General features: G+C 42.4%; 1 protein-coding gene across 3 annotated transcripts in view; it reads left to right on the forward strand.

The window, feature by feature from the left end:
- mad1l1 (mitotic arrest deficient 1 like 1) overlaps positions 1-16,274 on the forward strand; it is a 45,093-nt gene that overhangs the window by 8,542 nt on the left and 20,277 nt on the right. For 2 of the 3 annotated variants that reach the window (XM_076091572.1, XM_076091571.1), the window contains exons 12-16: positions 2,444-2,584; positions 3,608-3,664; positions 4,764-4,855; positions 5,048-5,138; positions 15,983-16,214. In XM_076091572.1, the coding sequence (XP_075947687.1) occupies positions 2,444-2,584; positions 3,608-3,664; positions 4,764-4,855; positions 5,048-5,138; positions 15,983-16,214 (613 nt within the window). The remainder of the gene's footprint in view (positions 1-2,443; positions 2,585-3,607; positions 3,665-4,763; positions 4,856-5,047; positions 5,139-15,982; positions 16,215-16,274) is intronic. The other variant, XM_076091574.1, reaches the window with a different exon arrangement.

Genomic DNA, 16,274 nt, shown 5'->3' on the forward strand with positions numbered 1-16,274 from the left:
TCTAACCCGCCCAATGTTTTTAAAGTTACATTAGATTTAACGACGATAGCTGAGTATATTAATGCCTTTAGTATATTTAGTCTTTTATTCTTCATTTTTGGTTCTCACTAATGTCATTTAATTTGGTAGGGCTGCAACCAATCAATGCTTTTATTATTATAACATAACACACCCGAAGCCCTCATCATCGTTGCTTTCTGAATCAAAGTAACCTCTTTATCTACATTGTGCAATAACAACAACATGAATGAATGAATGAATCTGGTAGGTGTCCCACCACTCCACCTGTGTGAATGACTGTAGCCACACTTTGGCTCACGAATCAATGATGATCGAGTGCCTTGCTCAGCCGCATCTTGACAGCAGGTTGTTAAGGGAGCGCAGAAGAGGACGAATGTCATCCTTCCCTCTCTGCCACAAGGCTCTGACTCCTTTACGCTGGCGTTTGCCCCACTCGGATGTTTTCTTCTGAACATCCTTCAGCGGGACAGACTCGCTGACCCATTAGAGGCACCGTCACATCTTCACGCACCAGATAAAACAGTCGACATAAAAGCAATTTCCAAAAAAAGAAAATAGATGATGAAAACGGTAACGATGGTTTTATCGCCCTGTCCTCCCGCGCCCTGTTTGTTTGTTTTCTAAAATTAGAGTTTTTATCGGAGAGGAGTCGACAGATTTTTGATTTAGATTGGCTGAATTTCATTGCACGTTAATAGACCGTAAATAGCCAGAGGGCCGTGCTGGTTCAGATTGGCAGCATACACACTGACCTCTAAATGTGTTTGTACCATTTTGACTTCTGTTCAGTCTGTCTTCTTCTTCTTCTTCTTCTTCTTCTCTCCCTTCCGGAAGGTTCTCCCAGGATGCATTAGGAAATGTTGCATGACGAACCATGCTGCTTCGGAGCCAAAACTAATAAAGTTGAATTAAGCGTGATTTCCCATATAGTGTTTTTAAATGAACCCGACTCAGTCATCTTTAAAGTGATTACGTTGGTTTGGATCTTGGCTCATCACAGGCAGAATCTGATTAGGGTAATCGTGTTTTGTTTTCAGATACAAGCCTGTGAGGTAATCTGACAGAGAAATTGCAGTCCATTATTCATAGATGTTACAACCAGGAATTACAAGCCGTTTTTATTTTTTTATTTTTTTTAAAGACAGCGTTACTCTGCAATCAACATATATTAGATGCAGTTATCTGAAATGGTACTCGCTGTTTTATTACCTTGACTTCAACCCGAGTCTCATACGCGTCCCCCACATTAGCCCCGTTAATAATCGACTACTGAGCTTTCGTTGACCCTCAGACTTCAAGGATGCTCCTAAGCAGCCCGGCTGTTTGTGTTTATTAAAAGAACGCAGCCGGCTTCGCTTTATGATGAAGGGAGGGGAGGAGACGCACCATTACACAACGGGCTTGACTGACGTTGACTTCGCATCGATAAACGGGCTGTTTGCCAGTTTTTAAACGGATTACTTCTCTCTCATCATGTTGCCGGCCAACCAGTACACATTTACTCCGTAACGCAGTAATCATTTGTTACTGTTACAAGTTCAAATGTTGCGTCAGGTACATTCTTCAGACGGATTGTGCCTTTTTTGAAATTAATGTTAATCACTAAATGGTGTTTCAAAGTGTCGCAGATGATTAACCCGAGGCTGATACCATTGTTGCTTCATTAATGTGTACATTAACTCTAAGTAAAATATAAAGTACAGTGTGCACTTTTCCTTTTCCCTCAAACTTCAAATGAACATATATTAACAAGTAGAGCAGAGCAGACTAGTTATTCAAAGTGCTTTTAGAAAGTGTAATGACAGCCGGAGTGAAGACGTGAGCGTGAGGATGTTTTCTCTTGAAGAGATGCACCTGCTTGATGTGTTGATGAACTGGACAGACAATGTTGAGGACACGTCTTTCATTCAAGTATTTTAGAGGAGAGAATTATGTCGATTTTTAATTTTTTTTGAATGTCCTCGTCTTGTATCGGAGAGATGAGGCAGCATGATATCGTATGCTTCTCTGTTAGGACTGTCTGATTTTATTTAAAATTCATTATGTATCCTTTTTTATCTTTCAAGACTTTTGTCTTTTCACGACCGCAACCCGAAGCTTCTCTTGCCACAGCTTGGAGGAGAAGGGAGCAGCTGCCTCGTGCTTTGTTCCTCATTTACAAAGGCATTTGCCCGTCATATTAACACACCAAACATGCAAACTCAACGCAGACAAATCCGAAAAACATCAAAGAGCTTTGATATTCTCATCTCACTCACTCTGTTACACGCAAACATTACATATCTGATAGCACAGCAGACTGCTGAGCCGTGACTTTCTTCCTCCTCGGCTCCATGGAAATGAGTTAAGTGTACTGCAGGATTTCCTTTTTGTCGTGTTATGTTAATGTGTGTGTGTGTGTGTGTGTGTGTGTGTGTTACAGGAGCGTGATGGAATGCGTGCCATACTGGAGTCCTATGACAGCGCGCTGGCACCCACTGAGTACTCTCCTCAACTCAGCAAACGCCTCAGAGAGGCAGAGGAAGTGCTGCAGAGGACCCAGAACCACAACACAGAGATGGAGGTGTGTGTGTGTGTGTGTGTGTGTGTGTGTGTGTGTGTGTGTGTGTGTGTGTGCATACACAAAAACACCACATACATTTAGAGTATCCTGGAACAAATTTGAATGTGAAGCACTCATTTATGCACCTCCAAGCTGCCGGACAGTTTATTTAGCGTCGCCATTTTTTGCTCACAGCTAAAGGCACTGTAAACGTGTGGCACTCAGCCGCTCCTTGTCGACACGCTCGGTGCTCTTGCTTAGTGGACAAATTGACATATCTGTGCTGAAAACCGATAAAACAGCACTTGTGGTGGACGGGGGGGGGGGGGGGGGGGGCACTGTGAGTGACACTGGAGCGAAATGTGAGAAGGCTAGAGTGTCACTGTCTCAAAACTGAATGAAGTTCACACTTTGGAAAAATATATGGTATATGCCGCTGCCTCTGTTCCCTTTCAGATCCTCTGTTTCTGTCAATGCTGTATCTCGGTGGGATAAGGACAGGAAGCCATCTTTCAGTTTTATGGCTTACGGCTGAGGACAGTTGTGGCCGGAGGCATTATGTTTTTAGGTTGTCTGTCCGTCCGTCTGTCCGTCCATCTGGTCCGTTCTTGTGGACCTCTCAGAAATGCCTGAAGAGAATTTCTTCAAAATTGTGGCACAAACGTCCACCTCGACACAAGGAGGAACTGATAAGAATCTGGTGGTCAGAGGTCAACGTCACTGTGACCTTAAGTCCATCCCATTCTGCCTTGAGAGGTTTTATTTAGATTTGGCACAGGCATCCTCTTGGAATCGAAGATGAACTGATAAGAATCTGGTGGTCAGAGGTCTCTGTGACCTCAGAACACACATTCTTTGCCATAACGCAAGAAATGCTAATTATGACAATTTCACACAAATTTCAAATAAGATATAATGATGATGATTTTGGACAGACATAGATGTAAACTGCAACATGACTGGTTTGCGGAGGCTTACAACCACGAGGCGGTAATTCTAGTTTTGTATTTATATTTTTTCCCTTTGTTTTGTCCTTTGCTTCAGGCCCAGCTGACCAAAGCACAGGAGGAGACGGGGACTTTAAAACTGCAGCTGCAAACCGTAAGTATACATGCACACACACACACACACTCCCACGCTTGCTATTTGTAGCTTTTTATTCTGTGAGTTACAGACAAAATAGATTGTTTTCCTACATTGTTTCACATATTTGACCCTAATTAACTTCTATTCGTTTTCCACCAGTAACTAACAACAAAAACAAAAGAAACAAGGATGCAAAGAAGTGAAATGTTTATTAAAGCTATAGAAATCTTAATTAGTACTTCATGATTAGTCATTGTAACCTCAGCCATTAGCGCTCAAGCTGTCACGGGTTCCTTTTTAGTCACAACTGTAATCCTGGCAGGTATATTTGTATCTGTGACTCAAAGACGCTTTAATACGTCTGTGACTAACGTGCTGACTAACAGGATTTTTTCCAGTGTGCCAAACAATGAAGCTTTGGATATTGGAACCACCAGCTTTAGAGCTCACTGAGGTCTGGAGCTCGATAATTACTTCCTTTTAAAAATATATATCTTTCTTAATTAAGGGTTTGATTACTGAAGAGTTACAGAAAAGTAGACTGCGTTAAAAACGGGATAAAGAAAAGAGTTGGCAGGTATGACCTAACCTCTCTTACACACTCTGTGATTCTACCTCTTGTTCTACGATCTCCCTTCTTTTTGTGCCTCCTTGTTTCCGAGGAGACATCAACATATAGCTATGGCAATGAATATTGACGCTGAAATCCTCCTGTCTGGTACAGCAGTAATTACCTGTATGTCCGGGTAAAGACTGGGAGGGAGGATGAGCTGCGAGACGGACAGATGCTCTCTGAAAAAAGAGGAACAGGTCTGTGCAAATGGAAATGAGGGCTAATTGCAGACAGGAGAGTGAGATTGGGGCGAAAACTACAGACTTAAAAAAAAGCACTAGGGGAAAAAGATTGTGACATTGGAAAATGGAAAATGAGTCCGTTTTGCTAATGGTGTATAAATGATATAGCCGTTTGTCTGGATGCCTGTCTCGAAAAGATAGCAAGCACACCGGAATAGAGTCCTCGGGCTCTATCTGCAGCCAAAAGGTTTGTGCAAGGCACACAGCCAAAGGTGATGTGATGTTAGTGCAGCAGGCCCATCTTCTTCTGTCTGTGCAGGTGGAGCTGGAGCTGGAGTCTCTAAAGAAGCAGCAGGCCTCTGCTGCTGATAGCAGCTCTTCAGGGACCAAAGAAGAGGTCAGCATACTCAGGTAGTTAGAGCACACACACACAACCTATTGCAAAGACAACCAATTCAACACCTCAGACTTGAAAGATTAATGCATATACAAGGGTGCATATATATATATATATATATATATATATATATATATATATATATATATATATATATATATATATATATATATATATATATATATATATATATATATATTTTTCAGACAGAAAATTGAAGATTTGGAGGCAGAGCGCCAGCGTTTGGAGCAGCAGAACAACATTCTGGAGATGAGACTGGAGAGACACAACCTACAGGTAGGCAACAGCTTTCTGGGATGGATTTACTCGTCTGGCACAAAGGGACAAATTTGAAATCGCCAAGGCCCCCGTATGACATTGCAGATTGATTCTCACAAACACTCGCCATATCTGACACTTTTTTCCGAGTACAATCAGGTACACGCAGGTGTGATTCCAGTGGAAAAGTCTCAGGATCTGTGGTTGATTTAAAATCCTGCTTTATTGGTTGAAGGGATTAGAGTGGAACTGGCTGAAATGAAATGAATCCTTGTTGGTAGCCACCTTAACATCACTAACACACACATGCATATCTGTGTGCATCTAATCCAGCTACTTTCATCTTGAAAAGTTACTTAATTAACTCCCTAAGTTATCCCCGATCCCTTCTCCTTTTTAAATTGGCTCTTTTTGTGTGTGTGTGTGTGTGTGTGTGCGTGCGTTTCATCTCAGTCAGGTCCTCTAACTCCCCTGACTCATACTGTACCAAACTAAGCCTACCAGGGCACTTTAATGAAACGTGTGTGGGCAAGCGTGTTGGTTCCATTTAGCCGCGGGGTGAATGAAATCCATGTGTTCTCAAGCATGACCACCACTTTTAAGGCAATTGACAACTGAGTGTGCGTAGGTGTGTGTGTCTGGCTGGCTGGCTGGCTGTGTGTGTGTGTGTGTGTGTTTCAAGGTTGCGCGGTCAACGGATCAGGTCAGTTCTTGGGAGTTATTTTTATGACTCCTCCACGGTCTAATGCACACAGAGAGACGTCCAGATCAGACCGAGTGAAGAGATGAGTGACTGAATGGCGAAGCGTTTGAAAGGAGAAATAAATGGCTGAATAAAGAGGTATTGAATGCTTGAATGAATTGACAGCGGGGGGGGGCTTTCATTACATCAACTTGCATGTCAGATTGTTGTAGCATAACCCGTCGTTTCCGCCCCGTCTTTATATTGACATCACACCGACGAGTGTGACTGTCAGCCACTCAGATTACCAGCGTAATGAGACCGCTTGGACTCGTGCTCCATCATCCCCGCCGGTAATCTGACAGGAGGCACTCCTGAGAAATTCTGATCTCATTCATCTGCTTGACAAGTATGTATGTATTGTACAATGGACACTTTAAAGAGATGCGACTAATGCATCCGATTCCATCTGCGTCATGCAATTATGAAGTAATCATCAGGCATATGGCAGTGTCACATTTTCATGCTACAATTGAAAACTTTGTGATACTGCTCTTAGATATATCTGTAACTTACTATAAGTCACTATTACTATATTAGAATCGGTTCACAGCCGGAGGACTCTGTTCCTTAAACTGGCATTGTCTCAAACGGCAACATGGCAAAAGGTCCGATTGTATAGACGTCTCTGAGAAAATGACCCGACTTCTCACTTGATTTATTTATTTATTTATACTGTGACTTGCAACATGCAATTATTTAAACAATCAAACAAATACCAAATGGGATTATTATCTTCTGTGCATACATTCTGTTTAGTGGTCCTGCAATGTAAGAGCTGCCACTGTCCTCAAAGGCCTCCCTGCTGTGCAAACGTACCATTTCTAATACACTACTTGTCTTACTAAACATACTATATTCTAGAAGTCAAAGTGGACGCATACATTTGAAATGTGAATGTGTTTTGCCAACCTAATTTCCACAAGTAATAATCAATGACTTCTGTGTATTTTGGGCACTTCTTTGAAAGCGGTCATATTCCTATATATCTTTTATTTAGGTGTAGAATTCCCCTCGTAATCAAAGTGGTCAGGTCTGTGTCTCTGCTGTTGATCATGCCAACTAATGAGTTCTGGGAATGTCGACATTAAGATTAAAGTATGCATGTATGGGAAAGAGCCGAACTGCAAAGCTTTCATCTTTTTTTTTATTTCCAGAACGACTGGATTCTCTTTTTCTTTCCAAACATCGTTCTTGATGACAGACCAGTAAACACGTTAGGTCCTGTTAGTGGTCCCACCACCTACTCGGCTGTTCAGAACAGTGAGTGTGGAGGCTTTATGAGTTGGTTTCAGGTGCTACTAGTTATTATTTTGCGGGGTAGATGTGAGCAGAGCGTGCTGGATGATTGTTGGATTGAATTTTGAAGGGTGCTTTTAAGGATGGCCGTCTTTAAAGAAAGCCAGTCAACAGTCGGTCTTATTGTGACGAACATTATCATTTGAAGAGAGAGTTTTCAGAAGCTGTCGATAGTCTGTTCTGCTCTCCTCTTACTTTACGTTGCCCCTCTGTGGTTTGGACCCGGTTTACTGTCTGGTGAGAACAATAGTGGACTTGATACAGCTGTGCTTTGTCTTGTTGCTGGAGCTGTCATGCCTGGTGTCTAGACAAAGATAATTGTTGCCATTGCAAAAGGTTGCATCAACGTACTCTCTCAGTTGTACGTGTGCTGACATGGGCATGCCCCATTGTGCTACTCAGCCACAGCAACATCATGATTATGTCTTTATTGTCAGATAGAGACATAGTATGAGCTGAAAAAAGCTTTTTGTATTTTGTCTTGACAATGGCATGCTTTGTGGCCAATGGAGCAACTTCAGCTACAAACTCTAGTAAATGTTTGGGATTGATACCATCTGAAAAAGTGTTTAAAGTGTATTTGTTATCTAGTTATTATCTATTTAGTTTTCTTGTGTAAAACTCTCAATAACACGTACAGTAATTTAGCTTTGGTAATGATGTAATCTGATCATTCATGCCAATAAAGCTTATTTGAGTCTGGTTACAATGGATGGATGTGTGTTGGCTGTTAAGCCGTGCGCCTGCTGTTGTAGTGATGTCAGGTGAAGGGTTTTCATTTTAATGGCAGTTACCTATTTAAAGGTTTAATCAAAGCTGACATCATGAAGACAGTTTAAGCATTAAATATAGGTGACCTTGTCAACCTATGTCTCTGCTATATTTCACTGAGACGTTTGAATACGGTATTGTTAGACATATTTTCAATGACGATGTGAAAGACGGGCTATTTACCAATGTCCTCTTTTGACCGCCGGATCCTTAAATTAACGAGGCTGTTGCATTGTGTGGACAGTTGAGCTCAGATTGATGATGATTGGTGGCTGAAGGACGGCAGCAGCAATTGAGGGCAGGAAGGAGAGGCGTCTTTTCAATCAGGTTAGGGTGTAAGTGTCCCACATCGCACCAGCCTTCCACATTCCAACCTTAATTTAGAATTTGTCTAAACTTCTGAGAGCCTTCCCTTTTGAGACTTTGAAGCTTTTGTTCCCGTGTTTGTAACTACTCCCACCAGACGCCGTGTCTTTCCATCACCCGTCACCGGTCTGGCATGTAGGGAGTTGTGTGCATTTGGTAGGGAGAAACTTGACGTTTCTGTATGGAACTGAAAACAGCCTTCAGACTTTCGAGCCAAAGAGATGATGTCAGCGCTGCTCCGTTCTTACCCAGTAAAGCGGCGAAGTGATACGAGACGTCAGAAAAGAGATACCTCATCCCCCCGCCGCCTTGCAGCCTGCTCGGTGTAAGATGCAATTTGAGAGTGAAATGTCAGTAATAGATGAGCCTCGCTCATACTCTCAAATGGACGGGTACAATGACGGCTGCTGACGCCACAGACACGCAGGCGTTCGTGGACGTCCGCACAGAACCTGCGCTCACTCCCTCTGATGACAAAACGTACATCGAGCTGACCCTCGCGTACCCACGGACGTGCAAAGTATAACTTCGGCTTTATGGCGAAACACAAGTATTGCTTTTGCTTCTATATCAAGACTTCCAAAGGGGAAAAGATAATTTGCCTTTTACAACAATGTATAGCCACAATCATTGATTTATCGACCCTATGAATTACAGGTATGTCTTGTCATACAAATAAATATTTCGGTGAGGAAACGGGGAAAAGCCATCTGCCCAGTTGCAGGCACAGCAACTGGGAGTCCAATTACCATCGAAAAGACACAAAGGTCACTCCCAACACTTATGTACAGGTGAGACGTTCAACGTGATCAGAGTTTGATGAGGAAGAGGAGGACACATTGCAGTTACTTCTGAGGGAGTCTTTGGTACTTGTTTAAGTGGAGGAAGAGCAGAGACCTTGCACGGAAGAGTCTGCCGCTCTGCAGACCTTTGACCTTTGCCTTGTGTATCCATAAACTCTCAAAGGCTCAGGGCCCTGTGGCAGAGCCCACCAGAAGTTCTGATGCTAATACTACATGATAGAAAGAGCTCTTCAGCACCACCTTTACCAAACCCTTTCAGCCTGGGGTCCTCTCAGCAGTCCCAAAGCACAACTTGGCTGCTGTTTCTTCTTGCCATCATGGTTTTGGAGGGAACGGGTCTACTCTTCTGTAAAAAGGCCCAGAGGCTGTAATCTGTCTCCAGACCTTTTCCTGCTTCTTGGGATTCAGCCATCGATCTGTGGACCCTCACAATACCAACTGAAGACATTGACATGCGGGTGCTGCCTTTTAAGATGTCTTTGCTGTGTTCTAACCAGCAAAATGGTGATATTCATGCCCTGCCATTGCAACTTGCCAGTACTAGATTCACACCACGGAATCAGGAGTTCACCTTCAGGCCTTTACACACCAGGGATGGTCCTTTTTTTGTTTGTTTTTTACTTCTGTTTTTGTCATAAATAGTTTCTGCTTTTAAGAATTTATTCAAACTTTTTTATTGAAAAATTGTTAACTGTTGCAAATTAGCATCGCTGCCAGTATGAATAGTTTTGATGCAAAATACTCTCCTGCGAATAACTTCTGTTGTTTATTCGTCACGCCCCCCCGGTGTGTAAAGGCATTAATTCAGCTTTTATCCCAAAGACGACCAACTCACGCAGACCTGTGGATCTGTGGAGACCTTCAGCTTTGATCCTACTGCTCATCACAACAGCATGTTCTATTCTCAGTTCGTGCTTTGAGCTTGAAGAATCACAGTTTTAGACCTATGGAGCTGTTTTTGTACGAGCGTTTCCCTGTTTTTGTTTATCATATCCATGTGCGCACACAAACTTGTGTCTGTAACACTCCAAGCAACAAAGACGACGACGACTGCAAGCTAGTAAACATGGATGGAAACAAACAAGAAATACTTTAGATATCTTCTCTACGAATATTTTATGAGGAGGGAAATGCACTCGACACGTTTGTTAGATCTCAAGGATACACACAATGCTTTCTGGTGAGTGACACTGAATGTAAACATGACTGTTGTTGATTTACGAGAAAGCTCCACAGGGTCTCTTCTACCAAGCATTTAATCAAAGGATATCAGATATTTGTGCCGTGGACTAAAGCCTTACACATTAGCAAACAAATCTTTCTCAGTGTTTAGTGGATGCTGTTGCACATCTGCCATTGCTCCTCACTTCATTTGTCTTATTTCTCCCCAAGACATCTGAGCAGCAGCAAGCTGGTCGTCTTCAAATTCAGCCCACGTAGGAGAAACCCACTGAAGTGTAACCTCCTCCTAGATTCCTCCACGGTACCTGCTTAGCAACTGCTCGGCGTTCACATCCAGCCCGTATCACAAAGAGCCACAGTGGGATTTCTGCTTGTGGTGATTGCTCTTTTATTGACATCACACGAGGAGCAGTTATCAGTAGCTTACCTCTCGAGGTTCACTGCATGAAGCACATGTGCCACATTTAATCCCACATGTGATATATGGAGACAACGGTGTCAGACGTTGCTCGAACAATGTTGACGCATTATTGCTGTCAACTAATACACAGTACAATATTCATGAACATCTTTACAAAATCTTTGTATACAATTTTAGGATGGCTTATAACAATAATTTATTTTGACTAGATTTCTGTCGATGTATGTTTACAACACAATCCCTTTTATTACATTTATGTTATATTACATCCAGGTTTGATAACAGAAGTACTAGTGTTAGAAAAAAACTTGTATCTTTGTCATTCAGTGGGTTAGGGTTAGGGCAACTGTGATTTCATCAGGACTGGTACAGTTTTTTTACTTTTGTTGCATTACAGCCTGGTATTTAAATGGGTTTTTATTTGGATTTTATGTAATTGACCTGCACACATTACCTGTAAGTGGACGTAGTCGTCGTGACGTCACCCATTGATGTGTGGACTGCTGTTTTGAAGCCTCGCGATCGGCGATATGGCCGTCGCCATCTTGGCTTTTTGCAACCAGTGAACGAAATTAACTGACAATCACAGTAAGCCCCGCCCTAAAGCATATCCTGCTTTATGGTCTATTTGACTCTAAATGGACCATAATTTACTAAATGAACATCATGCTGTATTGAAGAAGACTTGAAACTAGAGATTGAGACCATAAACTCATGTTTACAATGTTTACTGAGGTAATAAATCAAGAGAGAAGTAGAGTCATTTTCTCATAGACTTCTTTTTGCAACCAGAGGAGTCGCCCCCTGCTGGCTAGTATTCAAGTTTAAGACACTTCCTCATTGACTTCACTCTTCAGAACCAGAGTTTTTCTTTTCATTTCACTTCAACAATTTTGACTATTCTGTGTGGGTCCCTTACATCAAACAATTGTAATGCAACACAATGGTAGAAGCAGCATGGGGTAGACTACTTTAGCATGGCACTGTGTAGTTCGTTTGTAAAGGAGAGGGGCCCCGATGTGTTTTTGGATGAGGGGCCCCGATGTGTTTTTGGATGAGGGGCCCCGATGTGTTTTTGGATGATGTGACTCAAAAGAACAGGTTTGCCTCTCTGGTGTCTCTCCAATTCAACCTCTCACTTCTTCAGTTCATGGGGTTTAACAGTGAGCTTTTATATTTGTTATTTTTTTTTGATAGTACCCCCTCTGCTCACACACTCATGCACACTCACCCACCATTAGTGTGTCACCTGTTCCATGAGTGACTCCTGTGTCCCCTGTGGTCGGTGTAGTATTTAGTATATAAGTGGTTGTTTCAGAGCCATTTGTTCAGCGGCGTTAAAAACAGACATTGTTCCCCTGGACTGTGATCCCTCTCTCTCTCTCTCTCTCTCTCTCTCTCTCTCTCTCTCTCTGCCTCTTACTCTTGTTTTTTTTCATAACCGACTCTGCTCCCTGGTATTAGATGTGTTATTGTTGTTCTATGAATAAGAGATGTGTAGCCTCGGGCACTTAGAACGGCTCTCCACCTTGCTGCACTGTAAATACTGTGTGGAAGAGCAGACTGGATATATGCATGTAAATACACACACACACACACACACACACACGTGTACAACAGGCCACCTGTAATATTAAGCAGTTTGCTAACATCCACTTCGAAACTCAGGCAATTTGGCATTTTTCTGATGTTGCGGCGGCAAACTAAATTATAATTTATAAACAGGAAGTGCACCGCTTTCCCTTTTTTTTCTGCTCAAATACAGACTTGCATGTGCAGTGAAAGGTAACGACACCTTTTTGCATTTTATAAATGATTGTCTCTGTTTGTACTTTTAGATTTCATGTTTTCTACTTCAGTGCATCATACTTAATCACCCGATTACTCCTTTATTTTTTTCTTGCCCTCTTTTTCTGCACAGCAGGTAAAATGGAAGATGGCCTTTTTTTCTCCCCATTTTCTCACTTTATTGTGATACACGAGGAGAGTTCAACCAATTAAAAAAAGATTATGCTATTTCCTGGCTTGCTCTGAAAGCGATGCGCTTTAATGCCAAAGAGAAATACATTCCCTTTGTTATTGCTGTTGAGCAGTCAATTAAAACTTTGCCCCGCGGCTCAGTCCAGGCATCCAAAAAAAAAGTAAAGTATGAATTCCACGGCCAAATCACTCTAATTTTCTTTCGCTTGGCCTAATTTCAAGGAAGTATGTTTGTAAGAGTTTTTTTCCGCTTTTTGACAGCACGTAGCTGTTGGCTGTGTTTTGAGGACTTGACTCTTCTTTTTGCGCTCTAATCTACATATCTGTCTCACACTATCTGGCTCTGCCTTCTATTTTCTCTGGCTGTTTATCACAACACACCCATACAGAGGCATCCTCGAATAAACCCTCCGTATACAGATGTAGGACTTCAAAAGATTTAGCAAATAAGCTTTGACTTTATCTGGCTGTGTGTGTGTGTGTGCGCAGTCCGGTTGAAAATGTTGTGATATAAATACACGCATTCTGATTTTAGAAAAGCTCAATCACTCTGTTCCTTTCTAAATTATACAAAGCGTTATTTATAAGCGTGCGAGGCCTTTTTCCTCTTCGTCCATGCTGTTTTCCCCCCGTACGCTGTAGGCAACGTTACCCTCTTTGTTTTTACCGTGTTCTTTTCCGTGTCCTGCTTCACCATTTCTCCTCGTCTGCTTCTTGCTCTCCCACACGCCCGCAGTTTATTTGGCAACAGTCGCTTGGGGGCACGTGGAATCTAATTTAGCCAGTAATCAAGAGCTGAGATTGGTGTGTGTGTGTGTGTGTGTGTTCCTGTTTTGTGTGCGTCTCCTTTTATTGGCATTAAGCTAAGATAGACTCTTCTCATTTACCCAGACCTTATAGAGTCACAAGCAAACAAAGGAAATCATGTGTGCTGTGGAAAACGACAAAACGTTTCCATTTTAGCTTTTGCTTCCTGTTCTGTGTTTTTTTTCTCTTCGCTAAGATCCATCTGTATTCACCACTCATTGGATGTTACGTAATTTGCTGTTAGTCTGTTTTGATGATTACATTTTGGACTGTAGTGAAATGGCATCGAGATATAATGAAACATTTGCTGAAACTATTTGAATTACTTATTTATTAATTGTTGCGGTGTGTGTATATATATCTACATCTTCACACATGTGTTTCTAAGCTTCAAACACAACAGCACATTAAAAGCTCCTTGCGTTGGCTGTAAATCAGAGCGAGGGCCCCTCTGCTGCTGTGGTCGACTGTGCTGAGGGCAAAGAGGAGCACGCTGGGAAATAAAGCAGGTAGGCAGTGTGATGCTCATAACTTCACTCTATGCTCCTGTAGCCTCTGCAGAGAGGATTTTTTGGCAGGCTAGGCAAAGCGGACCAGTCATAGGTTGCACAGAAAATAAACATCTTTGTTGGAAATGAGGCTGCTCGTTTTGAATTCCAAAATGCCCCGCCTCCTACACAACGGAGCCGCTTCACCCGTGCGCCGAATAACCGCGACCGTAAGCTACAAAAGGGGTTCAATAGATTGCTGCTATACCTTGTGAGAGTCGGGATGTTTAAAAGTTTCGTTCTGGAAACGCCGGAAAATTTTCATGCTTGGCTGAGCTTGAAAAGTCAGGGTTCAGATAAAAAATAAAATGCGACGGAAACAGACTTATCAAATATATCTAAACGTACCTGAAGCATGCGATTTATTTGTCATAACATAATATATGTGTGTACCAATGTGGAGACTTGTTCATTTGAAGAAGGTTCCAAACAAACCATGAATCCGTCATGTTGTTCCACGTCCTCGCCCTCTCATTACGCAGTGCGGCGGGAGAATTAGCGCCGCGAGCTGTTTACCTCGATGCGCTCGAACGGTGGTGGACGGAGATTGCACATCCATTCGCGTTTCCTTTTTGCTCATTTTCTGCAACATTTGCGCTACATTTCTGGATAGAAACCTGATTTGTGCTATGCACCTGCTCTCCTGAAATGTTCTGGTATCTTTCTGGAAAGTGAAGTAATAACTGGACTCTTGTTGAATCAAAAGATAACCTTTGCGCAATGTGCAGGGTGTAAATATTCCTGTGCTTTTTCTTTTTTTTTTGGCACAGGCTTGTCGCTTGACCAAGAAAGGTCAGACTTAATAATATAGTGACCTAAAGTACTAAAAAAATAATGCTTTCAAACTTTCATCCCAAAAAAACAGTTTGTTTCACTACCCACGGTCTCACAGCCGTACACTAAGAGAATGTGGACGAGGGCCATTTATTACATCCCAGAAACCTCTTTAGCAGCACTCCAGTAGACAAAATGAAAAATAAATAGCGGCGCAAATGGCAACAGAGTGCTTAATATTTCAAATGTACAAGTTTTCTTGAGTCATTGTGACTAAAAGCACGGATTGATTTCCTGGAAACCACTTTTATACCACATGGGTTCTATAAAAGTCTTTGATTATGAAAGCCTGTCCATGTTGTTTTCACCACACGTATCTGGTGTTGTGTGTGCTGTAGCTTTGTGCAGCACACACATTCTAAAGGCCTGTGAGTTATTATGAGCGAGAACTTACTTGATCAATAGGGGGGGAGGAGGACGGGACAAGAGACATTTTCTCTCCTGGATACAAATACTCTTCAGCCCCGTGTCCTCGTTCATCCAAACCAAGACCAGACGCTCCTGGATGGACTACGGATGAATGAAGGGCTGAACAAAGGCTGACCTTGTGTAGTCGTTTACAGCCGATATATAATCGGTTACTTGTTTACATCTTGTTTGTAAACAATAAATGTCAACCGTTCTCTGGTTTCAGCTTCTTCAGTGTGAGGGATTTGAGGCTTTTCTCTGTTTTTGGTTAATTGTGAATGGATTATCTTTGAGTTTTGGACAGTTAGTCGAAACAAATCGAGGCCTTTGCAGATGTCACCCAGGACTTTGAGAAGCTATCCTCCTTTTTGACTATTGTCTTGACTTTTTTTGTTAAAATATGAATCAAATAATTGTTCATTTAAAATACTTAGTCATGGCCCTACAGTCAGGGGTGAAACTGCAACTTAATGGGAAACTAGCAGTTTACAAAGCACTCCTTCACAAACACATTTTAGACTCTGAGTTTCTTGCCATTATAGGAACATGGAAATGATGGCACTTATGAGAAAATGGTTAAAACATGCGTGTCATGTCTATTTCTTTAATTCAGAAAATTGTATTCCACTCGCGTTAAAGAAACCTGAAGACAAGCTTTCCGACTAATGGACGTCTGGTCTTTCTGTCCGTCTCTGTCTCAGGGAGACTACGATCCCCTCAAAACCCGAGTTCTCCACTTCAAAATGAACCCGACCGCGGCCGCCAAGCAGGAGCGCCAGCAGGATGTCGAGGCTCTTCGGGAGGAAGTGACGTGTCTCAGGGAGCTGGTGCGCTCGCTGCAGGATGGAGGCGCTTCGGTCCATTTGCAAGACGACTCCGGTGTGCACGCCGCCAGCCGCAGCCTCAGTTTACCGCCGTCGAAGGAGGTTCTGGGTAAGATCAACAACTGACAAATAGACAATACCATAAGTACTTTATGGCTCTGAACACCGT

The sequence above is a fragment of the Anarhichas minor genome, unplaced genomic scaffold (genome assembly GCF_050575085.1).
Source record: "Anarhichas minor isolate MPS153535 unplaced genomic scaffold, ASM5057508v1 ptg000014l, whole genome shotgun sequence".
Lineage (NCBI taxonomy): Eukaryota > Metazoa > Chordata > Actinopteri > Perciformes > Anarhichadidae > Anarhichas > Anarhichas minor.